General features: G+C 37.5%; 1 protein-coding gene across 2 annotated transcripts; it reads left to right on the forward strand.

The window, feature by feature from the left end:
* Positions 1–296: 296 nt before the first annotated feature.
* On the forward strand, positions 297–10,616 carry LOC139976255 (myo-inositol 2-dehydrogenase-like). Of its 2 annotated transcripts, XM_071984895.1 has the most exons (8): positions 298–460; positions 1,417–1,761; positions 2,197–2,267; positions 3,192–3,300; positions 3,607–3,734; positions 5,194–5,417; positions 6,082–6,247; positions 8,246–10,616. In XM_071984895.1, exons 2-8 carry the CDS (start codon positions 1,559–1,561, stop codon positions 8,356–8,358), a joined length of 1,014 nt encoding a protein of 337 aa, XP_071840996.1. In that variant the 5' UTR covers positions 298–460; positions 1,417–1,558; the 3' UTR covers positions 8,359–10,616. The 2 variants fall into 2 exon arrangements, with proteins under 2 accessions (XP_071841005.1, XP_071840996.1); XM_071984904.1 differs by lacking the exons at positions 2,197–2,267; positions 3,192–3,300 and having other exon boundaries at positions 297–460.
* The last annotated feature ends 3,120 nt before the right edge of the window (positions 10,617–13,736 follow it).

Here is a 13,736-nt window from a genome sequence, read left to right on the forward strand (position 1 = left end):
ATGAACAGCCATTTAACTAAATTTCCAAGTAATCTGTTTCGTCGGACGGTGACCTATTCCAAAGACAACTTTGTGTTTATACCATATCACTATAGGTGCGTGCTAATGTACAGATTGTTGTACTAAAGTGCTGAAATACACAATATGCCTATGAAAGTTGCAGGAAATGGAACGGTCAGTGCATGTGTGAATGGTACTGTTATATATATGGTATTACTGTGATATTGTCACGTCCCTCGGGTTGGGTACAAAGTCCAACCTATATTGTTTATAAACTGAAGTACATACACAATAAGATAACCAAACGACATATAGGCCTATAGAACACTATACATAGGCTACTATAGTATAGAACTACACAACGGTGATTATCGGATAACATCTACGAGGTGGGAAGACGGAGAGTTTTATGAGGAGATTTAAATTTTGTGACGTCAAATCTTCGTGATATAAATGAAAGGTATGTCGAAATCAGTGTTGCCTATATTACAATAGCTGGTGTGGGTTTCACTATTAATTATAAATAATACGTACAGATATAGATGTATATAGAGAAGTGTATAGATAAAGAACATGTTTATGCCGAGTGCGCCAAACAAACACAGTGTATAATCTCTCTTAATAATCTTTTCAGAGTAATTCTAAGACTTCATATAGAATACATATCTTCACAATATATTTATTTAGAATCCAATTTGCATGTATAACATTTACGACACCAATTATAATTATGAAACTATAGTCAGTCTAATTACCGCAGACAACATATAGTATTGGATGAGGTCATGCTCTCCCTGTTGTGATAGTTAACGATATATACAGCACTCAGTCTGATAAAGTCCCTACAAGTTCATATGGAGGTAAGTGCGCATTATTTATATTGGCCTACAAGTCATAGCTGCACCTCTCCCTCGTTCAAATATCGTCTCACTACAAGATTCTATAGTCAGCAAAATTCCAGTTTGGTTTCACTTAAAGCCCTAACCACTCATTAATATGCATAATCTGGTCTAAGAAACAATAGGGTTCAACGTCATGTCTTTGAGTACGTATCATTGTACCAGATATCGACCTATCGACATATAAATCGATTTACTGTTCTCGTAGATTCGTGTATAGCAGCTGATTGCAGGGACATATCTTATAGCCATGCACACGAGTAATGATCAATTTAATTGGCAAAAGAGGAAATGGCGCTGAAAATGTTAACATGCTCTACCAACATATCAATTCCAAATATTAAGTCAATATATGGTACCGATATGTTCAATTAAATTCTTATGTGTTTTTTTTTTTTTACTTTTAGTCCCACCCTGTCATTAATATGAAATACATTATCTGCAGGCGACCTGTCTCAATTTAAGAAACATAATCCTTTTCCATTCTAACTTTTTATTCGGTTTCTCTTTTCCTCAGAATTTTGCCTCGTTAGAGTCGTTTTTTACGGGTGTCAGTGATCTTAAGTTTCTTAGTAATTTAGCAAAGTTTAGCTTTCAACAGATTGGAATTCCTCAGTAGTATTACCTCTACCGTAGAACCAGCTGGTAATCGCTTCCTGATGGGTAGATTAATTTTGGCTGTATTTGGGGCCGGCAGGGCCGGTAGCATACATGCGAGAAACGCAGTCATGACCGGTCGGGCTGAAATAAAGTGGATTGTAGATGCAGTACCAAATAATGGGAGAAAATTATCTGACGAACTTCCCTCACAGGCGAAGGTGGTTAAATTTGGAGACCACGATCAGGTCTTACAGGATAAAAGGTAAATGGTTATATCGCTCCTGTTACAATGAAGCTACATTTCAAGGGCTTGCATCAATATGCTTGCTCCTTTAAGTAGTCTTGAGTGAACGTATGCAGGATAATATCAGCAACAGTTCTTGATATAGCACGTTGGAATATACTATTCAGATATTTTAAAAAATGCTAGAAGCGAGTGTTGTCATTGTTTATATTGTTGTTTTTCTTTACATATTTAATGGTTCACTGCATGCCTCGGAGCTTTAGGCATATTCGTTATAGCTCTATAATATAAAAAAGGTGACATGCCTATCAAACTCAGAGATGAAAGATACTAAGGTGAATTGTATACTTCTTGGTATTCACTGTGTGTCACAACATGCCATGTAACTTCCAACTTCCAGACTCAATTTTTAGTTTGACTTCGTGTTCTGTTGATGTCTGTGTTTGGTTTCAGTGTCAATGCCGTGATTGTTACCGTACCTAGTCTGATGCATGAGGAAGTTATCAAAGGGTGTCTGAAAGCAGGTAACATATATGTTGTCAGATGTGACAGCCATCTTGACTATGTAAGAGTTTCACATATGTTGTATATGGTTGCGCCAACCTCGCAGCTTAACACTTTATACACGTACTTCGAGGCTGTTACTGCGATCAAGGTTAACGATATACACTGAAGGAAACATTATATGAGAAACTAATGTATTAACTACGTCCGTATGGATATTATTCAGTGAACTCCTTAAATTCAATTGACTTATTCTTCGGATGATTAGCAATAACAAATATTAAATGTTCTATACAATATAGTGGATACGGACGGATAACTGCCTCAACTATGGGACATTCTACTCTCCCTACTACACTTTCTAAAGTGTTTGAAGGTGATATGATCCATAAAGTAGCGTAATTGTTTTCAACACGTTCAATATTCATTAATTGGATGACTTATAGTTAAAAAAGAGTTAAAGTTGAAGGTTTACAGTCTTGTGTGAGGCTAAGGCTTCCTCACACGACTTTAAAACTTAACCCCTGGTCGTTGACGGTATTATATATGCTTCATATCATGTGAAAGTCATGTCATAATATTGAATCAACTTAGTAAACTATTCGTAACATACAAGGAACACGTAAGCGTAGGAGGGTTGACGCATCAACGGTCTTATTACCCGTAAAATGGTAAAAGGCCAGCTTACTATGTTTTAACTATATGGTACGATATAACAATTACGTACTTAATATATACTTGAAAAACATTTACAAATAGGCACCACGGTTAGCTTCGGAAGCCAACTATACATAGAAATGTCCAAACGTGAAAAATTGTATTTTTAATATTATATTGTTTCTTCTTTTGTAATTTGCTGTATATGTGTGAAATATTGTAAAGTGATAGCTAAGTCTTTACATTTGTCTCATTTACAGATAATTATTATTAATGTATGTTCACAGGAAAAGCAGTATTCTGTGAGAAACCTTTGACACTAGATAGCTTATCAACTAAGGAATGCTTTGAACTATCCCAGGCCAATGGCAAACCACTTATTTGTGGATTCAATAGGTTAGTGGTTCAATTTGTAAAGAAGGTGGTGGATTTTATAATATATACTTTAGTTATTTTAGGGTGTTTCTGAGTCGCATACCCCCCCCCCTCCCCTTACAAAGTCCTTATTTTGCTTCTGGCCCTTTCACAACAGTTCAGGCTCAAACCTGAATCAGTCGGGAAATTTTGAATTGGCCTCCACACGTTTGAAATCATGTGCACGCCACTATGCAGACACACACCTACTGCTTACAACCCGTCTTATAAACCTCTGAAGTTTCAACGTGGTATTTTTTGTATTTGTCTTTTGTTTTGTTTCATTAGGAGATTTGACCCGACCGTCCGGTCCATTCATGACCAGGTTCAGAGAGGTACTTTAGGCCAAATCAAGAGCATAAAAATCTGCAGCAGAGATCCAGAGTACCCAACAGGGGAATATGCTAAGAGTTCAGGTAAGGAAGTTAAATATTAATAAGCACGGATATCTGTTGCACTGCCATGTCTTTTCTAGTGACGTATGTGGCGAAAAGGGCAAGTATCAACAACTGCCAGCATTTACCTTACGTCACAGAGGTACTTGCTACAACAAAGCATAAAATAATCAGTATTGCCCCAACAAGATATCTAGTCAAATACATGCTCACTCAAGATCAAACTTCATCAATGCCAACATATTTACGTCTCATCGAAACATTTATATTGTGTAATAAATACATCAATTATGATGAACGTTGAACTGCTACGAAACTGCTAATCTAAACATTTACAATATAACTTATTCCACTTGGAATATATCATCATGTTGGTGTTGTCCCTTCATATGCAAGACTGGGGACTTGAGGAAGTGTACAATTTCCCCACAGACCCACTAGTTTGAATGAACTTCAATAATCTGCTTTCTGTGGTCTTCTTAGGGAAGGTGGTATTTGATATCACTGTAACTATAAACACTACGGTCATGGTATCTAGCATTATTAATATCATAACCATGTAAATACGCGAAGAAAACAAAGGTGATGTGCCTCTATATCTTCAGTTGCAACATTATGGAACTTGTTATGATAATCATTGAAAATAGAGCACAATAAAAGTTCATGTCGATATGCACTACTAACCTCAGTCCCCGTACATTTGGATTGTGACAATGTGATCCGGTGTTATATATATGTTGAGTGTAGCATTGCGATTTCATTGAAATAAACCAATTCTACACATGGTGTTATATAAATGTAAAAGAAATCACAAGCTAGGTAAATGAAATAGCAAGATTTTTCATTTTAAAACGAAAATAAATGTTTAAAAAGTTCTCCTTATTAGGGGAGGTGACATCCTCCCGAAGATCTCACAGAGTTTCAGTGACTGCTGGATAAGCTTAACCTTTAATTTAAGACGCGTATAAGATTCGTTTTACAGTTCACCTTTATTTATTTCAAATTGGAATTTTTTTTCAGTTTACATTTAATTACGGCATCCTTACCTGAGGTAACATGGGCTGTTGTGTTTTATTTACCTAAAGGAACGTTCAGATCGTTATCCTACACTCCGAAAGCCCAACCACCATCGAGAAATCCATAAACTTATGAATATATGTAATTATATTCTTTTTGAATAATCCGAAATTATTATTTCTTATTATGGTAAGTGAAAAGTGGTTCTGACTTTTGAATTAGGAACTGGATTTATAAAATGTTCGGCTAATCCAATGTCTGAAGATGGACCATCCATTTCCTTTCCGACAACAGATGCAAGGTCTCATTCCAGTTACCATGTAGGATAAGAGAGAGGGAATACAACACTCGTCACAGTAGTAAATAGTCTCTGCTATTTCAAAGCAAACGGAACAGCTTGTCCTGCTGTAGTCATATCACATATGAGTTGGTGATTCCTGTATTCTTTATATTTTGTTTCCAGGTGGGATTTTTAAGGACGCATGTTGCCATGATATCGACATAATATGTTATATTCTGAAGGAATTTCCTGAAACGGTTTACGCCATCGGTCATGCATTTAATCCAGACATTGCCAGTGTCGGGGACTACGACCAAGTTTTCATAGTTATGAAATTTCCTAGCGGGGTAAATGCCAGTATAGATATGAACAGGAAAGCAGTTTATGGATACGATCAACGACTTGAAGTAAGTTAATTCGGTCAATAAAATCACAATTTCAAATTACTAACATGTGAATGTATATAATCATATCTCTGGCATGCCCTTCAGATAGTAAGATTAATTTGATTTAAACATGGGACTCAATTGATTTGTAATCATTGATTCATTCACGCTGACGTCTTATCACCTTCACGTCTATCTGAGATGATCTTCCGTGTCCGGTACATATTATACGCCTCAATGAACGCTGATGGCTAATTCGCAATGGTGTCACAATGCGCAACAGAACCCTGGTGCAGCAGACGATATGAGCCACCAATAGAAAGTTCAAATTCACCCAATGTTTCCTATTGGGTGACGACAGCTGATATATTTGACACCTCCAGACGCCCGGGTATGGCACTCTCTGGCTTTCTTTGTTGAGGACAGGAATTCAACGGATGGATGGTTATTTTTCCATTAATTGTCACCGGGTTCCCGTGTGCCCACCTGTCGCAATGAAAGCACTCACCCCACTATGGCTAATGGTGATACGAAACATCCAAAGTTTGTCACGATCAAGTAGAATTTAACTGTTTGCGAAAAGTGGTTTTGTTATTATGGCTTCTAATGATTAACAGTTTTCTTGATGTTATTGGTTTTCTCTTTCTTCATATTTAAGGTGATTGTGTATTATTTTTAACGTCAGGTGTTTGGCAGCAAAGGAATGCTCCAAGAAGGTAATCTGAGACCGACTGCAACGATTTTGAACACCTCGGATGGAGAGCGACAAGACTCCCTTGTAGTTCAATTTTCAGACCGATACAAGGATGCTTATCGAAATGAGATGGACCACTTTATAGATGTCATAGCAGGTAATAGCCAGTTTAGAAAAGTTACAATTTATGATGTAAATCCCAAATAGTTCGATATTTAATTTCTTCTTGTTATGATGGTGTTGGGCGGGGTGGAGGTGGAGGGTGGCGAGCTTGCGGCGGGCCGTCCGTGGGTGTTTCTGTTTTATTAAATAGATTCCGATTGATTTGATGTATCGGGTGGGGTTGCGGTACGTGGCGTCACTTATTGCTGTTGTTTTTGTTTTTTTGTGGTGTTGTACTGCGTTCGTAGTGCCGGTTAAGCGGTGACGTTTCGTTTTCGTTGGCAAGTCTCATAAACAGGTAAATAGCCACACTTACATCGTTTCGCGGCCTTTTGACTAAAAAATGTGCAGGGGCGTATCCAGGGGGGCGCAACAGGCGCGCGCCCCCCCCCCTATTGGCCGTCACCAAAAAAAAAAAAGTTTAGCAAAAAAAAAAAAAAAAAAAAATTGATGACGACCTTTATGTGAGATGTCGGTGATCGCTCAACCCCCCCCCCCCTCCCGTATGCTTTATTTTTTGTTTGCCAAAAAAAGGTTCTGGCGAAGTTCGGCGGCATAATAGTTTTAGAAACATAGATGGTAATTGTGTTTGTATTATCACTATAAACACTAAGTGACATGCCAGCCATACTAAATTGTGCATTTTGTGTCCATATTTACTGGAAATGTTGCTTATTATTAAGGTCGAAAAATGGATCACATATGGCCATGGGCGGCGATCCTGGGTGGAGGGGGGATATATCCCCCCATGAAAATGGGTGGAGGGGATGTAATGCACCATATCCCCCCCCCCCCACCAAATGCCAGGGATAAGAATATTTTCATGCCTACATTTATGCATCTTCGTTAATGTACGGCTCTTTTTTAGCTTCATTTCTCGCCTACTATAAACGCAGTGCGATCTTTTCAAATAAAGCGTCTTTATAAAGCAAAAATAGTTGACTGTAGGCTTCATTGGCCCTATAACAACAAAATGTATTATTGCGCCCACGGTATTGATATAGTACATATATGCACCCTCATAGTATTCATATAGGCCCTATAGTAGGCCTACACACGTACATGTTCCCTCGAACAGCTGAGAATTTCATGTAACCAGGGTAATGCTTAATGCACGTTTCACCTGGATGCCCTAGCAATCGGTACCTAGGAATGTCACTATGTGTAATTGTGTATTGCATGTGTATAGGCCTATAATAGCCTGCATGAGGCCATTTTCTTCATCGAATAATATAAAAGAGCTCTCGAACATTCTAACGTTGCGCCTGAAACAAGATTGACAGGGGCAATTTTCCCAAAATAACACCCGAAATTAAAAAAAAAGTATTTTGGATCCTGAATATGAGATATTTCGGACATGACATCCCTATTTTAAAGTTGGGTATATGCCGCTTGGAAACCTCGGGAAGTGCCGTTTCCGGCCATCTAGAGGGTTTGTTAATCCCAAAATTTTCTTGTACGCTTCGCGCCAACCCATGGTGGCGCTACGCTTAGATAGTCAACAAGGTCATATCCCCCCCCCCCCACACTCGGAAGTACTGATCGCCGCCCATGCATATGACACCATTTTGCATTTCAGCCCTTCTTCGAAAGCAAAAATTGTACACCCCTCCCCTTAGACCCATCCCCCAGGACGGCGATCATTCATGCCTGGCGCCCCCCCCCCTATTGGAAAATCCTGGATACGCCCCTGATGTGTATCTGTTTACGTACACAATTCACAATAGATCGCCCACCAACCTATCATGTGTATATAATCCATTCACATTCGAATGGTCTGTTGATACCTCGCTTGACATAGCACCGTCATGATCACATGACCACATGAATACAGTTAAAGTGTAAGTGGACTGGGCTTGAAAGTCGATCAAGCTTTTTGGTTTCGTGTCAAAGCTCCACCTTGGAATTTTTCTGAAAATATATCCATTGTTCTCTTAGTCGAACCACTTTAACATACATCCGCAATGTAATGTTCCCTTTTTCGTTGTTTTAGGTCAAAGGGACTCTCTCGTGACCGGAAAGCAGACAGAGGCGGTTATAAAGATAGCCGAAGCTTGCCTCCAATCTGTGGAGACTGGTCAAGCAGTAAAGATGGACTACTCTTAACGTAATAATCTAAGTAAGGAGGTTAATCACAAGATTATTGTCGAGTGTCACAACATCCACTTTTAGCTATTTGAATCTATATGACGGTGGTATCACATTTAATAAATAATGGAAGGGAATGGTTCCTTAGCTATAGTTAGTTCTTACTTCAGCTCTCGACGATGGATCCAACGATGAATTAGGTGTGTTTGCCTGTACAGCAATCATCGGTAAAGGCATGCATGTGTGGCAATGCCGATCGGATTCATTCATAACATATGCAATGTTCGTTCCGTCTGGTTTTCGACCCATATCATTGCATATAGGACTTCTGTAAAAGTGAGTGGCAGGACGGAAGCGAAATGTAATATTTGTGGAGTAAAGGTATCATTAGTTGTCCTCAGAGCAAGTGATATACGTGAAGCCCAATCAGTAACTGTGCCTTTTGCATACCAGGTACAATGTTGAAGAAGCTTCTGGAACAGAAAATCTGTTGGAAGTTACGAACTGCTACATCTGTTTCGAGTCTAATTTGCGATCGAAAACTAATTAATTAAAATTTAATAAACGTGGCCTGTTTTGCGGTCTACATGTTTTCCTTCAGTTTTACAACAATCAAAGCAGATTTGCTATACCAAAGATTATTAAGAAACCAAAGATTATTAAAAAAACAATAACAAATTAAATAAATCCTTGAGAGATGTGAACAATAAAGGAATAAGCCTGAGGTGACTAATTGAAAATGACGATGAACAGATACTGTCATCAGATCTGGTAGAAAATTGTTTTTAACAAAGTTTTTCAGACGCAATTCTCATTACTGGATTTAATGGTAACACATTGTGACATAGGCGTAGCAAAAGGCGGTTCAAGGTTTCATTAAAGCAGGGCCCTTCATGTTCATGGGCCCCAAAGGATAAATTCTAACGTGTTGAGTCCACTGATTAATATTGTTAGTGATATTTTTGTATGATATCTTAACGAGTGTCAACATGCCATGTTCTGTCTTATTTCACCCATAATTAATATTTCTAGCTAGTACACAACGCCCACACGCTTTTCACACAGAGATGTTTTAAGTTGTTTACCGGGATGAGCATTAAAACAAATTCCGTGAACCTGTCTGAAATACTAATGTCAGTATTGCTAATATATCGGTACAATTAACAAAGTAATATTGTTACACTAAAGTTTCATTTATTAATTTCGTGCAATATGAAAATAACGACTTCTGGCAAATTATGAGAACACTACCTATACGTTTATCTTACGTAACATTTGTTATACTAGATAGTTGGCTTCATATTCCTCAACATACTATGTGATAGCACGTGTTCAATATTCTCATACAACGTATGATAATACTGATCAGTTTATGTCATTGTGTATGCGTGACTCTCTGGACTTTTGAGCGGTAAGATGGTAAATATAAAATCAAATAACTGTAAACTTGTTAGTCTCTGTGGTGACTTAAAACAGGGAAAGGGATTAACATGTAAGCGGTCATTTTCAAGCGCCGAACAGAAACATGTTTATGCAAATTCCGCACCTTCCTTATCCAACATTTGAATTCTCAAAACCCTGGCTATCTGGAATACTGTGGCAGCTTTGTTGACTCGTCATTCTTCATTTTGTGAGCGAAATCTGCGCCAAAGGTTAAATCCTTCCTTGGGAAATGTAGGAGTCGGGAGAAATTGAGCACGGAATATTCTTCCAATACGCGGTAATTTTGTGAATGGTTTCTTTCAGACCATTTTGTCCGTGGTTTTGGCTAACAATGTTGAACACATATGTCAGAACTCCTGTTGGGCAATGTACACTGCCTTTCATTAAATGGGGATGATTTCGGGCATCTATCCGACCTTAAACAAGAGAAATATGTGCATAGAAAATACATAGGAACTGAATAGTATAAGAAAGATGTGCATAGATAGGTGTGCATAGGTATTACATACAGGTGGCTGAAGTCTTCATTTTGGGTCTTCGATTCAAGTCATTGACATGTTTTACGTCTGTATTCAAGTAATTAGCTCATCACTGTGTGATTGTAATGGTTAAATTTCCGTAGCATTACCCCTCCCCCCCCCCCCCACACATCCCTTACCAGGCCTGCAGGCAAGGAGAACACCGATTTGAAGACAAGGGTTTGGCTTACTTGCGCAGTCACTAGAAACTACAGCCTGATGGTGTATATTCTATACGTAATGACAAGACAAGAAAACCTGTTATGCCGCTATACTGACTACCTGATTAACAAAATAAAGGGAAGTGAATTATCAGTTCTCCCAGTGTCGAATAATATGTCATTCATGATTATTTTGCCATTTAAAACTTATGAAACAGTTCCCTATCGATATAGCACATGCAAGAGTTTGCCATATGTTATAAAGCGCAATCATGACTCGGTTCTGTAACCTCCATCAATGTATATTTTCATTATATTTGTCACAAGGTATCTGTGTGTCGAGCTTCGCCAAACCATACTCTTTAGCAATTAGTGTGAGGTTCGCCCATTTTGTTCACAGATTGACTGGACTTAACACAATCCAGAAGTTAGATATGTAATGAGTTGAGGAAATGATTTGACGATGAGTAGAAGTTTCTAGTTCAAATTCTTCTTATTAAGTACGCCATAACTAGCATTTATTGTTTATCTGTTATAATAGTTTGCATACTTGCATAGTTTGCGTACTTGCATAGTTTGCATACTTGACAAACGGCTGTCGCATATAATTGATTCATTAAACAAAACAAGCGAAAATATATAAAGCTTTGAAACATACCAAACATATAGTATGCAGCAGTCTAAGTCCCACTGCCCCTCGAAATTATCCATCCTTCTTCTTCTTCTTCTTTCATCTTCTTCTGCTTCTTCACAGAAGCTTTAATTAAACTTCCTGATTTATGCGTCAAGGAATAATGACCATATCAATTATTTATAGTTAAAATTATTCTGCATATTGGCAACTATAGCTCCCAGTTTCAAATACATGAAAAAGCAGAAATAAAATCTTTATATGGATCTACAGTAACATGCAATAAAATTGAGCCTCAAGCTCTTGAAAGTTAATTGAATTTACACAGTTTAGTTTATCTATGTTTAGATCAGGTATTAATTGCAAAATACCGACTGAATTGGTTCTGTTTATACCAAAGTTAAACATTACCTTGCGGGCAAAAGGGTGCAATCTTATAAGGATATGGAGAAGTTTCACATGTTTATAATTTAGTGGTACTGATAATAATTACACATAGGAGATATGTTTTGCTATCCTCTTTCTTAAATGGCTTCTATGTAATATACAGCTAGTCATGATAAAATCTCAACTATAAATTATATAGGCCTACTTGGATAATTAATCAACTGTCATATCGAATGAGCGAGAGATCAGGCAAGATCACACAGACCAGAGCGAAATCCGTGCCTGTAAAACTACATTTCATTACATAGTTCAAGTTAGAATATATTTTATTAGGTGGTAACATGCATCATCCTCAAATACATTATAAAAACTGAAGAAAGGGAATTATAATATTGTTCAGTTAATTTGATGGCACGTTTGGCGGTTTATGCATGGTGTACACCCTTTCTTTATGAGTGTTGGGATCCAAGCATGAATCAAAAGTCGTAAATAAGACAAGAGTTGGTTTGTGATTGTGTCTGCATGTCACTAGTTTGAATTCAACTAATCAATAGCTAACATGTTATATATGAGCCGATGCTTTAATTAGATTCATTCACGGCAATCCGAAAAAGGTGCGTCGGTATCACATCCATACACAATGTACACAAATAAAGCATGGTGTTGTAGAACATATTGGTGTTCTCGGTTGCTTACGACGCCGGCAAAATGAAAATGATTAACGCAATTATACAATGGCGTTCATAGAATTTAAATATTCATATGATGGGTGGGGTTTATTGCGATCCTAACGGAAAATATCTTCGAGAAAAACAACGTTCATAGAATTTAAATATTCATATTATGGGCTGGGTTTATTGCGATCCTAACGGAAAATATCTTCGAGAAAAACAACGTTCAATGTTGTAAATTTTTCGACTTTTATTCCATCATTTGAAGTTAAATTTGAAGAGATAAGCTAGTTATGTATGTCTTTATGGCATCGCGTGTTCAGTGAGGTTGAGAAAAATCATAGAAAAGGACGCAAAAGCTGCTTTAAGTGATGCATCGAACACTCGTTCTATCCCGTGTATATATTATTGTATGCGACGTGTGACACAACAGCAATTGTTTCTCAAAAGGACAAATTATCAGTGACAATTCTGACAGTCCTTCCACAGAACACTGGCGAGAAATCTAGAATAATAATTAATGTAATGATTGATTGGTTTCATTTTTACTGTAACATTGGCCTATCACATAAAGCATCCAGATCTGACTCTAAACAATGAATTTATCCCGTCTGTGTAGACTCACCCAAAATGTTTTCTGGTTGCTAAAATCCCTTGATGAGTCCGTATGCACTACATCTGCTCCTCCCCTCTCTTTCCCCTCCCCCTTCCCCTCCCCCTCCCCTTCCCTACCCAACCCAATCCGCTGTTTTGAAACTGCCTATACGACAAAGTTCCTGTCACTGTTAAAAATAGTCCGCTTTGAAAAGTTGTCCCTATAGGACTGGACGGAGATTTATTAATCTTAAAATTATGGAAAAGGCCAGAAAAGTAAAAAATCATGCATGTTAGTTGGATAATGCCGCCAGTTCACCCTCTTTCAGTTGCAGGAAACAAAGTGAAATAAGTTACCATCGCCGAAAGAAAATTAGATACATATTTGATAACAATATGTAATAGATGGCCATTATGCAACTCTTAATAATTATTGATATTGATGAGAATATATAGTAAAAATATTCAAAGGTTTCGCTATTTTTTTACTTTATTATAAAATTATACGTGTATACAGTGATAGTAAGATTAATGTCATGAAATGAATATAAACGAACAAGTCATTAGTTAGTTTTGTTCAATTGTTGCCATTTTGTTGCACGAACACTTTTCATATTAGTGTCAAACACCTTTTAATGCATTTCAACCTAATTAATTGCAATCCAACTTTAATTTTCGACTTTTACTTTGTTATTTACAAGTGGCACGTAATCATGCCTGTTCAATCTAATGATGTACATTGTTAAGGGTATTAATTATTGAAAAGCATCGAATATTATATCAAAATCCCCTCACTTAACTGACTAAAACTGTTTTAAAGGCATTGAAGACTCGCCCGAACCGCGTGCCGCCCTCTGAAAAAAGTTAACTTTCCGTTGCTTGCAAGTGAAGTTTTTCGCTTGTCGCTACAAAATGCAGACAGTAATGAAACGTGATACCTGGACCTGAGATGTCCATCGCTGCTATATGTACACTGATTTATGGTTATTGA

This window comes from Apostichopus japonicus, chromosome 2, assembly GCF_037975245.1.
Source record: "Apostichopus japonicus isolate 1M-3 chromosome 2, ASM3797524v1, whole genome shotgun sequence".
NCBI lineage: Eukaryota > Metazoa > Echinodermata > Holothuroidea > Aspidochirotida > Stichopodidae > Apostichopus > Apostichopus japonicus.

Bases quoted from the DNA above. Each gene is read 5' to 3' on its own strand.
- LOC139976255 (XM_071984895.1), top strand. From the start codon at position 1,559: ATGGGTAGATTAATTTTGGCTGTATTTGGGGCCGGCAGGGCCGGTAGC. The intron at 3,301-3,606 runs GTTAGTGGTTCA...TTGTTTCATTAG, and splicing joins CTTATTTGTGGATTCAATAG to GAGATTTGACCCGACCGTCC. The intron at 6,248-8,245 runs GTAATAGCCAGT...TCGTTGTTTTAG, and splicing joins CTTTATAGATGTCATAGCAG to GTCAAAGGGACTCTCTCGTG.